Below are 22,476 nucleotides of genomic sequence, written 5' to 3'. Positions count from 1 at the left end.
TTTATTTATTTTTTCAGTCCTGGGGATTGAACTGGGATCTTGGCACTTAACTACATCCCCAGGCCTTTTTTTTTTTTTTTTTGGAGACACTGTTTTGCTATGTTGCCCAGCCTGGACTTAAACTAGCAGCCCTCCTGCATCAGCCTCCCAGAGTGGTAGGATTACACACATGCTTCCTAGCACTTATAGATTTTCAAAAAATAGTTAAATTGTTCCCTGCAGCACTGTGAGAGGTGGGCAGGGTGAGCCTGATACTGTATACCAGTTCATAGATGAGAAGAGAGTTCACCATCCATTCTGTCCTGATGCCCAAGTCAGGAAGTAGTGAAGCTAAGGGAAATGTTCTAGGTATCTAGATCATACAAGCGATGGAGGTTAAGACAATATCCCACAAGGCCCACCAAAGCATGGTGTTTCCCCCATCTTAACACACTCACAATGCATGTAGTGTAAAGTTGTGCACCAACTCTACACGTAACTGAACTGCACTGACGAAGTACTTTTCTGGCCAACCCAGGCTCTGTTTATCGGCTATGGACCCGGATTCAAGCATGGCGTTGAGGTTGACACCTTCGAAAACATTGAAGTCTATAACTTGATGTGTGGTGAGTGTGAGGGAGGACCTTTCCTCCTGTCGTAGAGCAGGGTTGGAGTAGGACTATCCTAAGTCGGTCACGGGGTGGCAGCTCGGTGGGGATGGTGGTGAAGGACATTTTCATTTTCCTCTTCTGACCCAGACACAACTGAAAAAAAAATATGCAAAATGTTGATACTTATTATTTGTCTGACTTTTCATCTGGGGTACACACTGGTAGAATCCAGCACTCAGTGAAGCATGTGCACAGTGCTGGACCCTGGGGTTAAATTAACTCTTGGGTCAGAGTAGCGGTAGAAGCCGAAGTGACAGTGGACAAAATGGGGGCACTTCTGGTAGCAATAATAGTTGGATGGATGGCAATGTCAAGGTTGTAGAAACGTCAGGTCCGTTCTTTATTCAGTCTGTATCTTTTGAACTAGTACTGCTGTTGGGCATTGGGTTTTAAATGTTATGTCCTTTTTCTGCTAATACTGGGCATTTGCAAAACTATTAAATATGTCTTGAGTATAATTCTTTTTTGATACCAGGGATCGAACTTGGGACCTTGCACTTATGAGGCAGGCGGTGGAACCACTAAGCTAAATCCCTGGCCTGAGTATAATTCTTTTAATGGGAGCCAATAACTTTAAATGAACTAATACATCCTAAAATGCTCAAATCCATGCTGATATATAGTTATTCTTTGCTATTATTATTTTAAAATTCAGAAATTTTTTATAGGGAAGTAGAACATACATATCAGTATTTGTTATCAGAATAGCATACTCATAAATAGTCCAAAAGCCAAGAAAGTTTTACAGTTTTAGTTAAAAGGGCAAAAGACTCATATATGTTTTTAAAAGCATACAAATTGTAGGGCCATGGATTTAGCTCAGCGGCACCGTGCCTGTCTCGTAAGTGCAAGGTCCTGAGTTCAATCACCAGTACCAAAAAAACAAAAAGAAAAACGTACACATTGTAGTATGAGTCTGTTTACCTGGTTTTGGAACGTCTAAGTAACTCTTTCCCGTTCCTGGAATTATGCAGACTTACTGAACTTGACGCCTGCTCCAAATAATGGAACCCACGGAAGTCTTAACCATCTCCTAAAGCATCCTGTTTACACCCCGAAGCACCCCAAAGAAGCATACCCCCCGGTGAAATGTCCCATTACAGGAACTCCCAGAGACAACCTCGGCTGTTCCTGTGACCCCTCGGTGAGCAGCTTCCGCAGAGCGAGTGCTGTAGAAATGCTTAGCAAAAGTGGGACATTTATGAGCAGGAGGTGGACCCAGGGCCGTTTCTCCTCGGGGGCCACTTTGTTTTGCTCCTCCAGGCTTGTGCATCTGCAGCTGTTTGTGTCCTTGGGAGCTGTAATGAATTGAGTAAACTCATCACAGTGTTCCCTCACTGCAAGAGCCCAACCCACTGTGGATTTAGGGGAAAACAGCGTTTTTGTATGAAATGGATATATGACACTGCTCTTTTCACTCCTCTGTTCGCGGGAGTTGAAAGTGGCTATCTTAATAATTAGTACCCGTTAAGTATCTCAACAGCTGGTGCGAGAAGATGAAAAATCCCTGACCTGATGAACCAAAGTGAAGTCAGCCATAAAGGTCGCGATGGGAAGGGTTTATTTCAGTCTTCTTTTTGCCTTTCGGACCCGACTTAGGCTCACAGAGAGACAGTTGGAGTAGGGACAAGAAGTATAAAGGAGGATTTATGTTTCTGATTTTCATTACCCGCTTTATCCCTACGTGGACAGTCTTGGCCCTATTACAGTTTTCATTTCTCATCCTCCTCACTCACGGAGAAGCAAACGTTTTTCTTACACAAGACTCTTGTGAATCTTATCTTTGTTCTGTGTCGGGTTAATTGAGCCTGATTAAGGAGGAAGTGGTGTGTTATAGAGTTACACTGTGTCTCTCCAGCCCTAACCTAGTTTTATAAACTTGTTTTTAGATTTTGCCCATTGAGGATTTTCAAACGCAGTTTAATCTGACCAGGATGGAAGGTAACACACGTGACTCCCAGCTGGCGGTGGAGACGGCTTTTTCTCAGCAGCCCGAGCCACAGAGAATTGGTCTGGGGCCTTATTTAGGGGGAACCAGCAAAATGAAAGCAATCACAGAGGCCCACAGGGTGAAACATAGCCATCGCTCTGCCTGACAGTCTAAATTGTTAGTCATAAGGCAAGAAGGGCCATTTTACAGTGGAAATGGTGTGTGGCACATTTACTGAAATCTGAGCCACTCTTAGTGAACACTACGGAAGTGCTTTGAAATTTTGAAATTTTTTATGTTTGTCACGGAGCCTTAAATTTTCACTTAACATACTGGTTCAGGCCAGGCGTGGTGGTGCACACCTGTAATCCCAGCCTTAGGGAGGCTGAGGCAAGAGGATCTCTGCAAGTTCAAGGCCAGCCTGAACTACACACAGTGAGACCCTGTTTCAAAAATCCAAAACATACAGACAAGATACCGGTTTGGTATTTATCTCACCAGGTTTTTAATTAATTATAAGAAGTTATACATTGATTTACTTACCTGGGAGCTATTTCTTTGTAACTTCTGAATGAAAATTAAGAACATATAGGTGACTGATGAAATTCTTCAGTCTTGGCTGGGATGTTCAGAATCACTTTGATAAAATCTCTGGCCCTTAAATTACTTGACTCATTGTTCTCTTGCTGGAAGATAGAGGTCAAGTCTGCTTTAATCCTGACACGAACCTACTTGTATAAAATCCCTACTCTAAATGTTGGGATGGGAGAAACTTTTTTTATCTCCAATGTGTCAGAATATAAAAACGGGTGACACTTTCAGAATGGAGTAGATCTGAACTTCAGTATAAGCTTAGGAACTAGATGTTCATGGAAGAAGTATTTTTTTTCCCTGTGAGCTTCTGTTTTCTCCTAAGTAAAATAGATGTATAACTTTAATTCATAGGGAGATGAAAGAATTAATTAGATGATACGAAAGAATTCATCAAAGCATTTGATATTTGGAAAAAGGCAATAAATATCTATATTGTTTCATTCAGTTCAGTTTCACATTTCAGTTCTGAATTTTTTGCTGTGCAGCGTGTCCTGAAGAATGAGTAATTAGTATAATGTTAAAAACATTGGTAATGTAAGTCCTAATTAATTGGAATTTCTAGCAGTTTCATGTAGTATCCCCTTGTAAACTTTGATAACACATAGATCTTTTTTTGTTTGTTTGTTTGTTTTGGTACTGGTGATCAAACTCGGGACCTTGTGCTTGTGAGGCAGGCACCGGAACCACTGAGCTAAATCCCCGGCCCAATAACACATTGATCTTTCAGTATCTTTATAAGCAAAAGTTGCCATGAACCACATTGGTTTTGTTAATTGTTTATGGCCCTGCTTTTTTTTTGTTTTGTTGAGACAGGGTTATGCTTGTTATGTAGCTCATAGTGATCCTCCTGCCTCAGCCTCCTGAGTGCTGGGATCATGGGTATGTGCTACCAAGCCAGGCTGCTCTTTTGATGAGTTGTTGTTGGTTTTTATTTTTATTTTTTTAAGATAAAAACAAGTTTTCAACATGATCAAGTGGAGGAAAGGGTTAGATGAGCGCATTACCATACGTTACTATACAGTGCACATGAACTGCATTTAAACAGTGGCCTCCTTTTCCCTTTGTGGCCCAAGAGAAGAACATTGACCAAGGCGCTTTACCCTTCGGAAGGCCCCGCGTTGTTCAGAAGAGCAGCGTGTGTCTGCTGTACCACCACCAGTTCGTGAGCGGGTACAGCCACGACATCCTCATGCCCCTCTGGACATCCTACACCGTGGACAGAAATGCAAGTATTTGCCGCTTCTCTGGCTGCGTGTGGGTTTCGGGTCACCATTAACAAGGCCTTGACAGCAAGTCTGTCACAGTTACATAGGCCCCAGAATCAGTCCCCAGAGCAGGGGATGCTGGACAGGAAGGCAGAAAGTTAGGTCCCGGGTGTTGGTGTGCCCCTTGCTAGCTGTGTGACTCTCAGACGCCACAGAGCAAACTTCTCAGAGGTGAGAAATATGTACCTCTTTGGTCTTCATTTTTATATTTTAAGATGGTTCATCATTTTTTTTTCCAGTACCAGGGATCGAACTCAGAACCTTGCGTTTTCTAGGCAGGTGTGGTACCGCTGAGCTACATCCCTGGCCCCGGTGCTTTATAATGTTATGCAAGCCATCTTACCTGGTGTCAACTGTCAGATTTTCAGAAACACTTAAGCTATAGGATGCGCTTACAGGGGAGTTGAGAGAGCTTCACTGAAGGTAGTGATTGGATCTAATTAATACAATTACTGTTAACACTCGCTGAGGTTGATAAATGAAAAGGCAGAGTATGTGTGTACATATGTAATTTCTGTGTTAAAAATATATACACATTCACATACTCGTGTAGTTTTTTGAACCTAATTTAAAAAATTTTGAAGACTGCTTCTTAACTCCGTTTTTCACTTGACTTCATGATACATAGCATTCCTCATATTTTGTAGGCACCCCTCATATTTATTGTTGCTTACCACCTTAATTATGGTGGTGATTGATTCAGTTTGAGTTTTCAGTTTTCTGACATAATTAAAGCTGCATGAATTCACCAACGGCTTTTGGCAGTGTAGTTGGGTATGAAAGGTAGACTCAAATCCCTAAAAATCAGCATTTTGCTGAGTAAAAATGCTTAGAACTATAGTTAAAAACATAAACACCATTCGCACAGTATAGGAAGGTGTTCCCATACATACGACAAGGAGTTCGTATCCTGAACACTGTAAAGAATCTTTGACTTTCAGTTGGAAAAAAGATGAATATCCCAGTGGAAAACTGGGAAAAAGGTTAAGAACATGAGCAGACAGACAGCACAAGTCCCCTTTACCTGTTTACAGAGCAACTGTTTCTTCTCCTGGTGCCTAAGACCTGCTGCTTTGTTTCCTCCTCCTCTTCAGGGTGGCTTCTCTACAGGAGACTTCTCCAACTGCGTGTACCAGGACCTTCGGATCCCTCTTAGTCCTGTCCATAAATGTTCCTTTTATAAAAACAACGCCAAAATGAGTTATGGATTCCTCACCCCACCACGTAAGCCTCTTCCTCCCCGCTTCGTCCCTGACCCTGCCTTTCTCTGTTCTCTTCCACACTTCATTTCTTTCCTGTTTTAAAATCCATCTTATAGGGCTGAGCATGTGTCGCTTAGCATGTGTGAGGCCCTGGGTTCTGTCCCTAGTACCTAAGTAAATAAATAAATAAACACAACTAGTCAGGAGAAAAAGGCAAAGCCTTCCATACATTATGGGCCAGTGTACATAACCCTGTTCATTTACTGGTAAAAATTGTGCACCAAGTCTGTGACTGTTGGAGAAATGGAAAGTGTGTAACAAACACTTTATTTTTGTTTGGAGAGTAATTGCTCTGGTGCAGATGCTGTGGATAGAACATTCTTCCCTTTTATCTGATTTATTTCTTTAGAACAGAATTGGGTAGAATCCAGTGAGAGGAGGCATCAGGGTTCTTAGGAAGGAGATAGAACTCTGTCGTCTGAAAAGAAACTGATTTTTCCTAGATTTAGGTGGCAGCTGAGCCTTTTTGGTGTGTGCTGGTCCTGGCGGGGTCCCCAGGCACAGCCCTCTGGCCCAGGCGCCCTGGTTTCCCCAGTGGTGGGGAAGACACCTTAGGGCTGCCTTAGACCAGGCAAAGATGCCCGAGGTGCACGAAGTCCCTTAGCATCCTGCAGGGCCGAGAAAGTGTCCACAGCCAGAAGTGGGCGGGCCGCTGCATCATCAAGAGACAGGTCCAAGCCTCAGGCCACACGGAGTGGCCCTGCGCCACCAGACAGTGGCGGGGCTGGGGGTGCTCTGGGCGGAAGGTGCTGCTCCAAGCTGGCGAGGCTCAGCCCTCTCACTGTGAAGGCCTTAGGGAAGGAAGACTCAGCTCCATGCACCTCAGCTGAAATTAGGCAAGAGAGGGAAAGCTTGAATGTGTTTCTTTTGAGGATCTTCTTATTGCAGTTTCCATCTCTTTGATAAATTGTCTTGAAGAAGGAAAAGTTTAAAAATGTTAAAGGGCCCAATCAGATGCATTACATTTGACCTTCTTTCAGTACCTGAGAGGGTTTTACTGATGCAAGAAGTTGCTCAGCTAATTTTGTTTAAATCCCCCCAGCCTACACCATGAGAAACTCTAATTTTAAATGTTATCTGTGAAGAATGAAAAATTGTTCTGTGTTTTTCTTTTTAGAACTAAGTAAAGATTCCAGTCAAATATATTCTGAAGCGTTGCTTACTACTAATATTGTGCCAATGTACCACAGTTTTCAAGGTAAAAAATTCTAACTTTATAGTTTCAGTACATACGGGTATAATTTATATTTAATAGGATTTGTGGACTAAACTCAACAAGTAAATATCAAATACATTCTTGAAGCTTTGTTTGGTTCTGCGGCCTGCTTTGCAAGCACAGGGTCCTGAGTTCGATCCCTGGTACCAAAAAAACCCAAAATCAAAACAAAACAAAAAATTTAAAAATTATATATATTTGGGTTAGGGGTTAGGGCTAGGGTTCCATGTATTTCAACTTTTCGTCTATTTCCCAATTTAACAAATTGGAAATTCCCAGTAATTGTTTTTATTTTAAAAATGAATAGAGTTTACATCACCATTAGCTATTGTAGCATTTCACTCCTACGTGCAAAAATACACATTCACACTTAAACTGATATATGAATATTAATGTAGAGCTTATGAGATGTTTTAGTTACATCCATAACACTTGTGACTAGTTTCACAGGGAAAATTCAGATATTAACAGTGAGTCTGAATCATTTCCCTTGTTTGGGACAGCATACTGCTTCATGATAACACATGTTCCTCGGCTCATCAGGTGCACAATTGGGAATTCACAAAAAATGAGTTGAATCCAGCATCTGGCTGTAGGTCCATCCAAAGGGCAGAGCTGACAATGGATTTGGCAGCTCACACTGGACTTTATCTGCACGTATCGCAGCTGCTGATGTGGGTCATAGTGGTGGCTGATTCCCCAGGATCGCGTGCTACCGTTGTTCTCTGGAGACCGCTGTCTTCCTTCTTGTTCCAGTTATATGGCACTACTTCCATGACACTGTTGTGCCGAGGTATGCGGAGGAGAGGAACGGCGTCAACGTGGTCAGCGGGCCTGTGTTTGACTCTGACTTCGACGGACGCTACGACTCTGCCGAGACTCTGAAGCAGTAAGAACGGTGTTGTCGCTTACAGGTGGCTGTCGGTGGCGTGGGCATCTCGTGGGGCTGCAGGACATTTTCCATCCAGCACAGGTCACCCCTGTGTACATGACATTGCTGACCAAGACTCAGGAAATTGGATTTGGATGTTTGGCTCGGTGTTGGGTAAAATCTTCTCTCAGTGTGAGAGTCGTGTTTCTCTCCCAGCCAGTCAGGCTGAGGACTTCTTGAACTCCCCTGAAATGCTGTGCTCAGGGTTGAGCGCCTCCATGGAGCCAGGTGTGGGGATCCCAGTGTGCTAGAGCTCTCTAGCGTGGCTGCCAATACCACAAGCAGTTACAGATCTGCAGCGCCTCTCTGGTTTGGTGGCCTTGGGTTAATGTCCCAGCCTTCAGTCAACTCCAGCTGGATGCAGTGCTAAGGCAGTCACACTGGGGAAGCCATCAGCGGTGTTGTTTATGAAATAGGGGGCGGGTGCATGTTTTAGGAATTCATTGGTCCCCCCGCCCCCTTTTTTGTGGTGCTCAGGATGAAACCCAGGGCTCTGCTCCCTCTAGGCAAGCGCTCTACCTCTGAGCCACCTTACGCTTTATTAGAACTAGAATTGCAAGAGTTTTGGGAGCAGTTTTGCTATTAAGATCACAAGACAAAGATTGAAGAGTCCAGGGGGATCCAACCCCTCTGAGAACTTTCTCCTGGGCTGACTTAGGGCTGCTGTTTACCCCCCAACATCTGGAAGCACGTTGGGCTGCAAAACCCTAGGCTTTCACTCTGTCGCATGGAGCAGGAAGTTCCCATGCAGCAGCTCACAGGCCATAACAGCTGGACAGAGACCTGCGTAGGCTTTCCCCTCGCAGCCTGGGCTGGATCCATGAGCTGCCATGTCTTGAACATGGCGATTCCACATGAGATCTTCTTCGCAGGCAGCCGTCCCAACTGTCTTCAGTTTTGAAAAATGCGGAAGAAAACAAAGAAACACAGCTTTAAAGCAAAAGAAACAGAGTTACACTGAAGTAGATGGATCACATGGGCCATCCTCAATAGGTTGCAATTTTTGAAAAAGCTAAGCTGAAGTTTTTGGACAGAAAAATCCAGTTAAAGCAAAGGAGAATGCACAACAACATCCCATCTGATGGGATGAAAATCCCTAACCCACCCTCTCTCTGTCCATTTTTTGTCATAACTGCATAAAGACTATCAGTAATGACTTAGAATCTTATAAGTATTCAAAATATTTTTCTGTAGTGTTTCAATTCTAGAGTCTTTAGACAGGGTTGAAAAACATTTCAAATTTCAATAGAAAATAAAAATGATTTGGAGCTTCTTACTATTAGTCTCAATCTGGCAGAATACATTGGGGCATTATGATTACCTATAATGTGTTTCATTATTATTTCATATAGTATGTTTCATTATTTGACTCAGTTTGAATTTGAGATGCTCTGTTGACATGTTCTTTAAAAATAGTTCTGTTCAGAAAGACCTTGCCTATGCCTGTGACTTCAAGAATTCTAGCTATTTTTTTCTTTCAGTAGATTGTTTCTGTCTTAATATTTAGGTCTTTGAGCCGTTTCAATTTTAGTTTAGTGCATGGTAAGAGATATGGGGTTACCTTTCATCTGCTGCATGTGGATAGCTAGTTTTCCAGCACCATTTGTTAAAGAGACCATCTTTCCTCCAGCGGATGTTTTTGGCCCCTTTGTCAAAGATCAGGTGGCTGAATCTGCCTGGGGTCACTTCTGTGTCCTCTATTTTGTTCCATTGATCCACAAATCTGCTATGAAGAAGGGTAAATATAAGTCATTTGTGGGCAAGTGGACACATCTTGAATCCATAATGTTAAGTGAAATAAGTAAGATACACAAGCTTAAATATCATATGGGTGTTTTGGTTTGTTTTTTGGAGACTGGGTCTCACTTTGTAGTTCAGGGTGGCCTTGAAATTATTGTATGGCCCAGGTCAGTTTTCCCCTTAGAGCAACTCTCCTGCTTCAGCCTCCGGAGTGCTGGGATTGCTGGCATGTGTCACCATGCCCAACACGTATGATTTCTCTTATAAGAGAAACTCAGAGTACAAATAAATTAAAGAATAAAATAAAAACCGACAAGAGGAAATGGGGTGTGGATCTTTTGCAAATGGGAAGGGAACTGAGAGATGTTGTGAGGGGAGAGGACAAGAGGAGAGGACATAAAAAGAATCAAGCTGTGGTGCACATGCACCGACTCCCCATGGTGAGTGTAAAAGTGCTGCAAACATGGGCTAATAAAAAAATTTAAAAAGAAAGTTGTTTCTACCTGAAGGTGAATATTGGCATATTTTCCAGAAACAGCAGACTCATCCGTAACCAAGAAGTTCTGATTCCCACCCACTTCTTCATTGTGCTCACCAGCTGTAAAAATGCGTCTGGGACCCCGCTGTATTGTGGAGACTTAGATACCACAGCTTTCATCCTGCCTCACAGGCCCGACAACCGCGAGAGCTGTGCTGTAAGTAGCGCCCTTTTATCTCTCTCCCACCCATGTGGAACACGAGTGTGCTTGCATGTGCATCTACACTGGGGATTGCTATGGGAAAGAGCACGACTCTGGAGTGACCTTGGACTGGGAAATTGCACAGTGTGTAATGTGATGGCTGATCGTCACGTCACGTGATAGGAAGTTCAGGGATTCAGTCTTGGGATGCTACTTTGGGTCAGCAGCACCATTAGAGATCCAGATCATTCCTGTCTCTCCAGAAAGCTCCACCACTCTTAGTGTGTGGTGGAAGATGGCTCTTGTTTCTCTAAATTTCATCTCAATTCTCTGCTCTTCTGGCAAAAAGGAGGAGGCAGCCACAGGGTTATGCTTCCATCTCATCAACTGAAAGATTTTTAAGTTCCACGAGCCAGGCATTGAGTTCTTTTTCCAGCTCTACCAGTCCACCATTGTAGATGAACACATTTTTATCAAATTCTATAATGGAAATGTACCTAGAAGATACTAATCATTGGACTTGAACCAGAGAGAGGATTGGTTGAAGGTATATTATACTTACTTACTGATTGCTTCTGTTTCACAGCTGAAGTAGTAAGGATGGGGTGGCTGGGTATTAGCCTCAGGGAGCAGTTGACTGCCATGGATTTCTGAGTCTTGTTCCTCTGAGTGTTGGGACAGATGCCAAGTACATGCTGGTCAAGGACTCTGTTGTACCCGGGTTGTTCCCCTTAGAGCCAGAGTGAGGAGTGGGGCTGGGAAGAGACTGAAGGTGAGGTGGTGGGCAGATGGAGGCTGGTGGGAAAATGGAAGTTGTTGGTCTATTTTAATACGAAAAGTCTGTATTTATCACTTTTGACCAACAGTGTCCCAAGGGTGCATGGATCTTTTTTGACAGATGTCTAGATGTCTTTAGAGTACAATCATAGCCCACCAGCCTATGAACACCTCCTTCACCTGACCAACCACAGTGGCCCGTTTCAGAAACACACTGCCATGTGCATGTATGATTTCCACCTCTGCTACCCGATTCAGCTATCGCCTCTGCTTCCATTTGTCAGCATATCTGCCTTTAATTCTTTCCTGATCTCATCTCCTCTAAGATTTTCCTCTGTCAGCAGAAGTGAAATTGTGCTTTATGTTTCTCCCGATCCCATTTCTCATGCAACTATGTTGATAATGCATTCTCATAAAAACTAGTATTTGTGTGGCACAGTTGAGCACACCATTACGCTTGGTCTTCACATCCACCCTAGAAGGGATACAGGTAAGGGAATCAAGATCCAGATGTTAAATAATCTGCATTGGTTGACCTGATGAGGTAACCATAGAACCAGGATTTGCATCCAGGTTTCTTCACAGTAATTCCTATATTCTTTCTACCGTCATAGTAGTTTTAGTTTTCTAGTTGTTTTTTAACCCCACACTAATGATGTTCCTTGAAATCTCTGTGGACTGCATAACTATTTGTTAAGGTATACTTTCTTTTTTCCCCAAAGTTGACTGATCTAAATAAGCATACACGTTTACTTAGAGAATGAGCTACTCAAATGTGGGGGTGGGTTATGCCTAACAAATCTTACAGCAGCTGCCATTTCCAAAATCTCATAACAGATGAAGTGGGAGAGGTGGAGAGCTGATTGAAGGAAGCGATCTGTGTGTTCCCTGGTGACTTCTTTATTTTCCACCCTCATAGCATGAGAAGAGTGGATCTTCATGGATTGAAGAGTTGTTAATGTTACACAGAGCACGGGTTACAGATGTTGAACACATCACCGGGCTCAGCTTCTATCAAGAAAGAAAACAGCCAGTTTCAGACATTTTGAAGTTGAAGACACATTTGGCAACCTTTAGTGAAGAAGACTGATTTTTTTAATTCCAAAAAACACCGAAATAATCAGAAAGCACACCATGAGTCTTTCTGAGAGAATCTCGTGTTTTGCACAGTCCGGCACCCACCAGGTCACATCGTTTAGGAACTGGCGAGCAGAGTTAGAACCAGGACTCCTCTGTGATGCGAAAATCTCAGGGAACCTTGGGGACTCAGTGGGAGGTGTTCCTGTTGTGCCTCACACAGTCATAATGTGCAAGAATTGTGCTCATTATTCTTCTGAGAGGAAAGACAGACCTTGTCCCTAACTGCTCTTCTACTTCTCTTCACAGAGAAATAGCTGTGAAGACCGTCTGGACACCAGATATTAGCATTGCATTATCGACAATAAACCTTTATGGTGTTGGCAGACTCTAGACTAATTAATGAGACCGGAATGGCCTCTGTTACATTGGTATCTCTACAAGAATTTAAAAGTGGTTCTGTATTCTTTTTAATTGGATTTTTTTTACTTTTAATCAAAACATTAACGGAAGCCAAAATATTTCTGAGATCCTCTTTTTACCTTTCCTGTATACTCCTTCAAAAGCCAAGTTATTAATCTTGTGAGGTTTTAAAAATTGTGACTGGAGTTCTTCAGATTTAATGGCTGTAACAAGTTAAACTTTGAGTGAAGACTTGAGTTGAGTGTATCTACCTATTATAAAATTTTACATTTGTACAGAAACATTCTATTCTGTTCCCTGGTAATTGGTAGAAGCTGAAAATAGCCCTGAATTTGGTTCTTTTAGTCTGTTAAAGTTGGGTCTTTTCTGGGTGAAACTTTAGGGAACTTGTCAGCATGTGTGGGTGGCATCAGTTGTAGAGATGGTAGGCATAACCATTTCTCCAGGCATGAAGATGACCCGGCAGCTGCAGAAGAACACGAAAAGAACATGTCACATAGTACCTAACATTGTCTCTACGGACTTGACAACTGACAAGTCAAACTTGATTTGCCCCATTTACACTACACTTTCATTCCAACTTGTGAACCTTCAAAGGCTATTTCAACATCGAGGCTGTTTGAGTCTAATTTTGTGTAAATACACCAAAGATTTTTATATGTCCTTCCTATGATGATCTTTCTTCAGCTGTCACAGGGGAGCCACAAAGACCTGCAGATAATATAATTTGCAACTGAAATATATTAAATAACTTAGAAAGTTTCAGAGAGTTTTTGCTTTAGTCCCATAGTTTCCCGAGGCTGTGTGTGTGTGTGTGTGTGTATTTCAGTGTATTTTTCTGTTTTAAAGTTCAATGATTTTTTTCTACATCTAGTCCATTCTGCTGTGGAACCTAGCCATTGGTTTTTATTTCATTTATGGTATATTTTATTTCTCAAATTTCCTTTTTTTTTTTTCTTTATATCTTCTAGTTGCTGAGAACTTTTATCTCTTTACTGAGACTTTGTATTTCTTCATTTGTTTCAAGTGTGTTTGCCATTTCCTGTTGCAACATTTTTATGATAGCTGCTGTAAATCTTCATCAGACAGCTCCAATATCTGTCATTGCAATGTTTGCATCTATGAGTTGTCCTTTTTTTTGCATTGCAATGATTTTTCTGCTTCTAGATATGAATAATTTTTAATTGAAAACTGGATGTTTTAGGGATTCTATTAAGACTATTGATTTTCTTTTTTTTTTGTACCGGGGATTGAACCCAGGACCTTGCCCTTGCCAGGCAGGTGCTGTACCACTGAGCTACATCCTTGTCCCTTAAGACTATTGATTTTAGCTAGGCATGGTAGTGCACACCTGTAATCCTAGCACTCAGGAGCCTGAGGGAGGAAGATCACCACGAGTTTGAGGTCAGCCTGGACTACATAGCAAGACTCTGTTTCAGAAAAAAAAAAAAAAAAAGGAAAGAAAGAAAAAGAAAAAAGACTACTGCTTTTATTTAAACCCTTTGCTTTTGCCAGTTTTCTCTGACAGTATCCTAACAGGGAAATTGGGGGCGCTGCCTCCTGGGTGTGGTTAGGAGTCCAGGTTCCCCACTCAGCCTCCACAGACACTTGGGCTGAGTAGGCTGGTGTTCAGCTCCCCGTCACCTCTCTATCGGTGCTGCCCTAGCAGGGATGCCCCTGCACCAGTTCCCGCTCACACACGGTCTCTGCAGATGCCCGGGACTGCGATTGTGGGGAGGCTTCCTTAAGGCCCCAGCTCTGCCTTCCACGACACTCAGCTGGCAGGGCCTGGGCACCTCTGTAGCCACTGCGCCCTTGATGGGGTGGGAGGGTCCGTGGCACTGCCCGGGAGCAGAGCAGCCTGTGTGTCTGTCTTGCTGGCTCTGCCCCTTTTCTTGTCCTTTGGCTGGAGAGAGCGGGGTGTTTCTAGATTGCTGCCTTCCCAGGTTAAAGTCTGAGCTCTGTGAGCTAAGAAGAAATCTCAGTACGCTCAGCCCAGTGCTAAGAGGAGAGTTCTTTATATCCTGAGGTCCCCGCCCATCTTCTTTCTACCACGAGCGTCCTCCTGTGTTTGCTGGTATATAATATCCAGGCCTTTTCTGCACTTGGCAGAAAGACTGGAAAAATAGTGACTTCCTCTCCATGGCAGTGTCTGATTTGTGTCTATCCCTCAACACACGGACGCACAACCAACTCTACCTAAAGCACCTTAGCAAAACTGAATTAAATGGCGAGATGCCTGCTGGTTACAGTCCTTACAGCCTTGAGGAGGGAGTGCAGGAGGCAGTGTGAGTGACCTCTGAGAGGGAGCAGGGCCCGAAGAAAGGACACCCGATGCTTCCCAGCCTTTGAGCTAAGACTTGAAGGATGAGTTGCTTCTGCCCTGGGGAACATGGTCAAAAGGGACACTGGAATATCCCTTGGAGTATTAGAATCAGAGTGGTGTTTTCCCATGCTGCCACTACTTCTAACAATTCTAGAAGTGTCACAGTGGCCAGTCTGTAATGTATGACTGCTTTCTTTCTCTTACTTCATTCTAACAACTGCTCTTAAAGGAAATATCAGACTGACATTTGCCATGCTGATTGTTTCTGCAGAGTGTATCTCTTCCTGCTTAGCTTTGTTTCTGTTACTCTTATATTGTATTCCATTTTTTCTCCTTTTCTTTCTGTGAAAAAGACTTCTTTTATTATTGCATCAGTTTAAAACATGGACAGGGACTGTTTTCTGTTCCCCCATTTGGAAGGGTAAGTTCGCAGAACACCCAGTCACCGCCCCCGCCCCAGGACTCATGGGGAACTGGGTCCAGGCACAAACCCCCTCTCACATTTGAGTATCAAATCATTTTCATGCCAAAGTTTATAGATGCCCAAGCCTCATAGCTGAGCAATGTATTATTTGCATATAACATATGCATCTCCTCCCACTTATATAATAAACCATCTCTGGGTTACTTATATTTCATGCAGTGTAAATGTTGTATTGAGCAATTGTTTCTACCCAGGGAATCAGAGGAGAGAAAAGTGTCTGCCGCTGTTCAGTGTAGATGGGATTTCCTTTCCATATAATTTTGAGCTGCAAATGGCTGGGCCACAGATGCAGAGCTCATGGATATGGAGGGCTGACTTGGGGGAATGCCTTTATCTTCCCTTTCCAACAAAGAGCTATTCTTTGCTTTTTCAAGTGCAAACCGAAACCCCCCTCTTTTATCCTGAATTTTCACGTCATACCTCAAGTCAGTACTTCTTAAATGAAGTGAGTAACTTTTACATATACTTCATTCATGGCAGAAAAAAAGAACCAGGCAGAATTTAAAAATATTTTTGAGAATCAGAGAAAACAGGACAGACCTTCAAGGGAAGAAGGCAGATGTTTACAGGTGTGTCCCAACAGGACGCTGTGCTACCCCTTCGTTGGGCCCTGTGTCTCTGAGAGGAGAGGTGGGTAAGGCGGGACCAGCCCCCTCTCCTGGAGAGGTTGTTAGCTGCCCTTCAAGTTTTCCTGTGTTGTGGGCAAGTGCTTACCTATTAAAGGAACTGGCATTTGAACTTTGAAACTGAATGTGGCGATTGCACTTCACGCTGAAGCTTGTCACAGGAATTTGGGGGCGAGTGAGCACTTTCATAAGCTGTAAGTGGAGTTTATGATGGCTGCCATCCAAGGACGCTTCCCCTGGTTTTTGGCCAGTCTACATGCTGTAAGAGAGAAATGAGTCCTCTACAGAATTTGGGCATCTGTGAGCTAGGGATGTGGATTCACACACAAAGCTTAGAGGTACCAGTCTTGGTTGCCTTCCGGGGTGGATGTGTGTGTGGAAGGCAGGGCGGGGACAGGAGGTGGGTGTGCAGCTCATGGACTCTGGTACTAAGTGCCAGGCCTGTGAACCATTAACCACATCAGAGAGGAAAAGCATCCAAAGTCCATTTCATGTTTGGAGAGTAAGCATTTCTAATCTGGGCTATCTCCTTGCTTTCAGTATTTGAGTTACTTTTAGTTGTACTCTCTGGCAAAACCACGTGTCCAGTGCATGTAACAGCCTAGGGACTGACACCAGACAAGAAGTGTCCAAATTGTCACTCAGGGTCCCTTCCATGTGAAATTTTTTGCACTTATCCTTTTCATTATAGGTAAACAAGCTGAAGAAAAAATAAAGATGTTTACTGGAAATCATATCCAAACCAGAAACCCCAAATGCCTAAAATGTGTCTTAGTCTGATAGAAAAGAATCAGTTTCTGGAATTAAAACCATGGGATCTCAAAAGGAAGTGACGTAAAACAAGCTTCTTTCACTCCCACCCAACGCTGTTGCAATCAATTTATACTTGTCCCCAACTTATCAATTTTAGGGTTTTATTGAGACTAATGCTTTGACTCAAAATTCACTTCTAATTTCCTTCTATATAAGAAATTCAGAACTCAGAATTCACTCCTGCTTTTACACAGGAATGATATAAAGCAATTTAATAAATTTATCAAAAGATTTTTACAATACCTGTTCATTATTTTGCTCCATGTCATCCAGATATTTTTCACTATCAAAAAGTGTTTATGGAAGCAATTATGTGGAGGAAATAAGATAGGAGTCTCAGAACTCAAAGTGTATGTTACTGAAAACTTGAAATGATTTTCAATGAGACTGGAATTTCTTCAGTCCAGTGAATGGATCTCAGTGCTCCGGTTATCACAGATTTTCTTCAGTTGACACCTATAATTTTGGACTCTCTAGCATCAACTCTTCTGTTCCTTGACACAATGTCACTGTCTGGTATGAAGAGTTGGTCGCTTGTATTGAGGCACAAACAGGAAGAAGGTGGTAAATCTGTGGATAGCACCACTGTGTCACTCACTAGTGCACTTTAAGACACAGGAACTAAATTACATTTGAGGAGACCAGAGTTGAGCAGATTCCAAAGGTGCAAGGCACAGGTCACGTGAGCAGACCTGTGGCTGTTAGGTGACGTCCTAAGGCGAGCCCTGCCATGCAGTTGCGCAGCACAGCTGTAGATGTGTGATGCAATTTACTGCTGTTCCATATTGTTACAGTGTCGGTAGATGACGCTGTGACTTACAAAGAAGTTGTATCTATACCCCAGACACTAAATGCCAATACAGAGCTTGCTAAAGGCAGTCTGTAAACATAAAAGGAAATAAAATAATGTCAGGACGTTCTAGTTATAAGTGCAAGAGGATCATTAGCTTCTAAGGGGCTTCCGGGGAGCTGGCAGGGTCCTAACCTAGAGAATACCATTACCACACTTCATGAGGACATTGGGACTCCCCAAACCTGCGCTGTGTAAGTGTTTCCCAGCCCGTGGCTCTCAGCTAAATGCTCCAAGACTGTATCCTTGGAGCTTATTTCCTGAGACTGTAACTGATGAGAGGTTTAGTCCTTGTTTCACAAGAGCTACAACTCAGGACTGTGGGATTTTTCTTCCAGAGGCTGTGACTTTCATTTTACACTTAGCATCTCTTGCTTCTATTGATGTATTTATCGTCCTGTCTCCAGAGTCACCAGTCACTGAGAAGAGATGTAATCTTTATATCCACTGTTTCTAGCATGGGTGCCTGGCTAGAATGTTCTTGCTCCATAGAAATCTCCAGATGAATGAAAACCAATGGGACAACCCTACCAAAACACCATTATGGTAGAGAAAGCATCACAGGTCACACTTACGTGGCCAGAGGACAGTTCACAGGAATGAACTATTTTTTGGTTTTTAGGTGCCAGATGGTATTTTTCAATGGGATACGTTAGGAAACTTGTTTATAGACAGCTCCTTAGCGCACAAGGCAGAACGTTTACAAATAATGAAAGACAAAGAATGTCTTTCAAGAGCCGTTCACCATTGTCCCAGGGTCACCGTCCTGTGGAAAGTCTGCTACTTTGTGAGCCGAAGAAGAAAGAAGGAATTTTTCAAGGTTTCAATGTTCACGTGGACCTGTTCTACGAGCAGGTTTTCTCCCGCAGCCCACACTGCCTTGGGCACTCAGCGGCCAAGGTGGAGATCAGTGGGGCGGTCTCTCCCCTCAGCCCCCAACCCCAGGCCAGACCTTCTTCTGGGGGAAATCACAGCAGTGTGGGAGGAAGGAGACACGGGGCAGCCACCACGCGGGACATCTGGAGCAGACAAGTCCACGTGTCTCACCAGCAAGAGAGACATTGTCTCGCTGCCCCTTCCTGTCTTGAAATGCAGGGCGCTGGTTACGATTCCCGTGAACTAAAAAGTGTTACAAGTACCTGAAAGCATCCCCCCCCATCAGGTGTCTCAGGTTAATAGTGAGAAGGAAATAGACAACTAAATAAGTCACTCACAAGCTCACATAGTACACGGTTTCTCTTATATGAGAAACCCCAAATATAAATAAAGGGCAAAATAAAGGACAGATAATAGGAAGTAGGGAGATGGATCGCTCTCAGATGGAAAGGGCATCAAGAAATGGAAGAGGAGGTACGAGGGAGGGGATGAGAAAGAACGAAGCTCTGTTGTGCAGGTGCACCAGCTCCCCACGAAGAATGTGATCGCTCTGTTCTGCACACGCGTACTAATAAAATTGTTTGTAATTTAAAAAATGAAAAGAAACTTAAGTTTTCATAAACCCAATGAATCAGTGATGTAATAATATAGACATCCCGAAAAACAGAGCGATATGACAATTGCAATAATATCCAGATGAGGTCATTCGAGAGATGCAGATGAAAACAACGCTGAGATTCCACCTCACCCCAGAAAGAATGGCTGCTATCAAGACATCAACCAATAACAAATGCTGGCGCGGGTTATGGGGAGAAACGAACCCTTCTCCCTTGTTGGTGGGAGTACAGACTGGTGCAACCACTGTGGAAATCAGTGTGGAGATTCCTCAAAGAACTAGGGCTGGAGGTCCCATTTCACCCAGCTATTTCCCTGCTGGGTATTTTCCCAAAAGAATTAAAAGAATCATACCACAGTGATATATGTGCACCCATGTTTATAGCAGCACAGTTTGTCTAATAGCTAAAGCTTGGAAACAGCCCAAGTGCCCATCAACTGGAGACTGGATAAAAAAGATGTGTTTTTTTTATAAAATGGAGTACTACTCAGCCATAAAGAAAGAGAAACTAGAGTCACTTATAGCTAAATGGATGCATATTAAGGCCACACTCTTAAGTGAAATAAATAGGACACACGTGTAAATACCGAATAGTTTCTCTAGTGTGAGAAACTGAGAGTGTAAATAAGGATTAAAAGGATTAATAACTAATAATAGATACTTTGAAATAGGAAAAGGTCCAAAGGGGTAGGGGTGGTGGGAGGAGGTGGGAAAAGGAAAAATGGAAAGGAAAAATTATGAGAAAATAAAATAAAATGGAAACGAAGTCTTTGTAAATAGGGAAGGGTGGAGGGGGTGAAGGGCGCACAGGTAATGGGGAAAAAATAAGAACCAAGATACATCATGAACAGGTACAAGCACCCAATGATAAATGTAAATGTATTGTATACATAAAATGTACCATTAAAAGAATTTAATCAAAAAGAAAATATCTAGATGATTGTCCTGAATAAGTTATTATACTTTCTCAACTATTTTCTCAATTCTTGAAAATATTAACCCTAACCCTGGCTGACAAGCAAGGGATTTGAACCCTTTAGGTATATGGCAAAGCTCATATATCTAAATATTATGTCATGTTGCCTCTTCAAAAAACACACCAGAAACACTCAAGTTCATCCATCAAATTCTACTCCATCGGTAGCAACATTCCAAGCAACAGCAAGATTTATTAATAGTGCATTCACAGCATAAAATGACACCAATCAATCAAGAATCCCTAGCCGGGGATTTAGCTCAGTGGTTCTGGCGCCTGCCTCCCAAGCACAAGGTCCTGAGTTCAATCTCTGGTACCAAAAAACCCCACCAAAAACCCAACAAAAAACCAAAACACTTAAAACCAAAGAAAGGAAACTGGAAATTAAAAAATGGGCCAAAGTCCGGATTAAAACACGGATAGGAAACAAATGCAAAGAACTAGAAAAAGTCTTATCATTAATTAAATCAAGGAGATGCAAATGATACCATTCTGTGCATGTCCAGGGGAAAAGATGAAAAAGATGCAGCTCCTAAATTTGGGGAAATTGGAGTTATACACAGCCACACCTGGTGGAGGTGCGGTGGCCTGAGATTTGTGTTCCAAAGAAAATTAGAATATAAACATTCTCAGCGTCATTGCTCCTACTTACGTATGTGGTAGCCAGCTCCAAACAGCAGCAAACAGCCGGTTCCCAGGGGTGGGCTGGCTGCAGCTCAACACCAGCAAGCGGTTTTCTCTCACTGTGTTGGTGTTTGCCGTAGTGAAAAGTTAACGCAGTTCCCAAAGGCTGGCTCTGGCTTGGATTCTGCTGCGTTGCACAAGGCATTTCCTGTTTATCATCTTCCTACCGCCTGTAGCATTCTGCCCGGATACCTGCCCCAAGGAGGAAGGGAGAATCTTTCTGTTTTGGGCCTGACTTCCCACTTCTGCCAGGGATGTAGTTCCCCAACCATTAGCCCCTCTCTAGGGAAACACTCTGCACCGCCTCCCGCTGGGCCGCTCCATCCCTCTGCTTGCGGGTGCAGTTGCTCACTGCCCTCCTCTGCTGCTTCCTGCACTGCAGGTTCCAGGGCCCCGATTGCCTTCCTCAGCAACCTCTGCCTTCCTTTTAAAGCCCTTGTAAGTTGGCTTCTGACTACTTCCCAAGACCTCCCCACCCCCCATAACTCCCCTTTGAAAAATAGAGTATTTCCCAATTGACAGATTTTTATTTCTATTTTGGGAATTAAAAGGAAGAAGGTATAAGGAGGGAAACAGCAATCATTCATACACTGCACCACGGCTAACATCTCGTTTTATTAGCTTCCCATTTTTATTAGCTTCTTTTAATATCGTTTTCTTTTGTGTTTTGATCTTTATGATTATTTCAAACAGCCCTATGTGCCCCAATTCCATGTTACAGTGAAGTCTATGCATTCTTGGCTACTTATAATTTATATCATTTTAATACATTTACATTTCGGGACTTACTTTTTCTTTCTAAACTTCACCTTCTGTTTTATCAGATTTCCTTTGAGCTTTGTATTTGCTGAGTTCACCTATCTATGAATCTGCTTTACAGTGTGAAGCATTTCCGTGGTTTCCCTTACTCTTTGACATATGTTCTCTTCTAGGCAGAGTAGGTTCCTGCCTCCCACTCTTACCTCCTTGTACCCTTCCTTTCTTCTTTTTTATTTTTCACCCCTTGAATATTTGCTAGGTTTCATGCTATTTCTTCTTAACCTAATCAGGATTCACTGTATTTACCTAAAGTGAGCCGTAGCCATCTCCCACTGGGGTCCGTGTCGGGCGGTTCTCCCTTTAAACTACAGAGTCAGGGAGGGGCATTCTACTTCCTGTCGGCTTTCTGGAGGCCCAAGTGCAGGGTAGGGCAGTAGAGGGAGAAGACAGGGGCCGAGGCTGTCTTCAGGCTCTCTGTGACATTTGGGTTCTTTCCCTTCTCAGAGGTTGTGTCTCACACAAAGGTCTTCCTCGCGGGAGTGATAGCTAATTTCCGTGCTGGATCTTCAGACCTCAGCCCACTCCCCCGATTTATTACATTTCCAGGGAAGGCCACATTTTCTCTTTTCCTATTTTGCCACATTTTCTCCTGAAACAGTTTCCATTATGCTCCCCTGCACCACTGTAGCAGACGTTTGCTCTTTCTGTTCTGCCTGCCCATTTGCAGTGTGACCGTGCCCTTCCCTCCATGATTGGAGAGTCGGTTTCCTGTCTCCCGAATGTGGACCAGCCCTGTGACTTTCTTTGGCTAATAGGATGTGGCAGAGGGGACACTTGGTAATTTAGGAGGCTGTCCTTAAGAGGCCTTGCGGATTCTCTGCATTAGGCTCCAAAAGTGCTCCTCCCACCATGTAAGGAAGC

At 43.1% G+C, this 22,476-nt stretch overlaps 1 protein-coding gene and 1 long non-coding RNA gene across 17 annotated transcripts in view; one reads left to right on the top strand and one right to left on the bottom strand.

The window, feature by feature from the left end:
- Positions 1 to 12,826, top strand: part of Enpp1 (ectonucleotide pyrophosphatase/phosphodiesterase 1) — a 64,989-nt gene extending 52,163 nt beyond the window's left edge. For both annotated transcript variants that reach the window (XM_004845998.4, XM_087190110.1), the window contains exons 17-25: positions 518 to 605; positions 1,625 to 1,794; positions 2,540 to 2,591; positions 4,248 to 4,399; positions 5,534 to 5,663; positions 6,819 to 6,899; positions 7,674 to 7,806; positions 10,121 to 10,283; positions 11,965 to 12,826. In XM_004845998.4, the coding sequence (XP_004846055.2) occupies positions 518 to 605; positions 1,625 to 1,794; positions 2,540 to 2,591; positions 4,248 to 4,399; positions 5,534 to 5,663; positions 6,819 to 6,899; positions 7,674 to 7,806; positions 10,121 to 10,283; positions 11,965 to 12,135 (1,140 nt within the window). In that variant the 3' untranslated portion in view covers positions 12,136 to 12,826. The remainder of the gene's footprint in view (positions 1 to 517; positions 606 to 1,624; positions 1,795 to 2,539; positions 2,592 to 4,247; positions 4,400 to 5,533; positions 5,664 to 6,818; positions 6,900 to 7,673; positions 7,807 to 10,120; positions 10,284 to 11,964) is intronic.
- Positions 566 to 21,186, bottom strand: LOC106009486 (uncharacterized). 15 transcript variants are annotated; one of them, XR_015442529.1, is made up of 9 exons: positions 20,765 to 21,186; positions 17,038 to 17,674; positions 16,070 to 16,240; positions 10,831 to 13,011; positions 9,410 to 9,574; positions 8,632 to 8,737; positions 5,464 to 5,613; positions 3,124 to 3,266; positions 601 to 743 (listed from the first exon to the last, which is right to left on the bottom strand). It is a non-coding gene; the product is annotated as an uncharacterized LOC106009486 (long non-coding RNA). The 15 variants fall into 15 exon arrangements; XR_015442530.1 differs by lacking the exon at positions 601 to 743 and adding an exon at positions 1,793 to 1,948; XR_015442534.1 differs by lacking the exon at positions 601 to 743 and having other exon boundaries at positions 1,793 to 3,266; positions 10,831 to 11,520; positions 11,852 to 13,011.
- Positions 21,187 to 22,476: the final 1,290 nt, after the last annotated feature.

This window comes from Heterocephalus glaber, unplaced genomic scaffold (assembly GCF_053883595.1).
Source record: "Heterocephalus glaber isolate CG9 unplaced genomic scaffold, H.glaber_assembly_v1.0 deba00001550, whole genome shotgun sequence".
In the NCBI taxonomy this organism is placed as follows: Eukaryota; Metazoa; Chordata; class Mammalia; order Rodentia; family Bathyergidae; genus Heterocephalus; species Heterocephalus glaber.
Note: the sequence above shows the minus strand (reverse complement) of the source record. Positions and strands in the feature narration are given on the sequence as shown.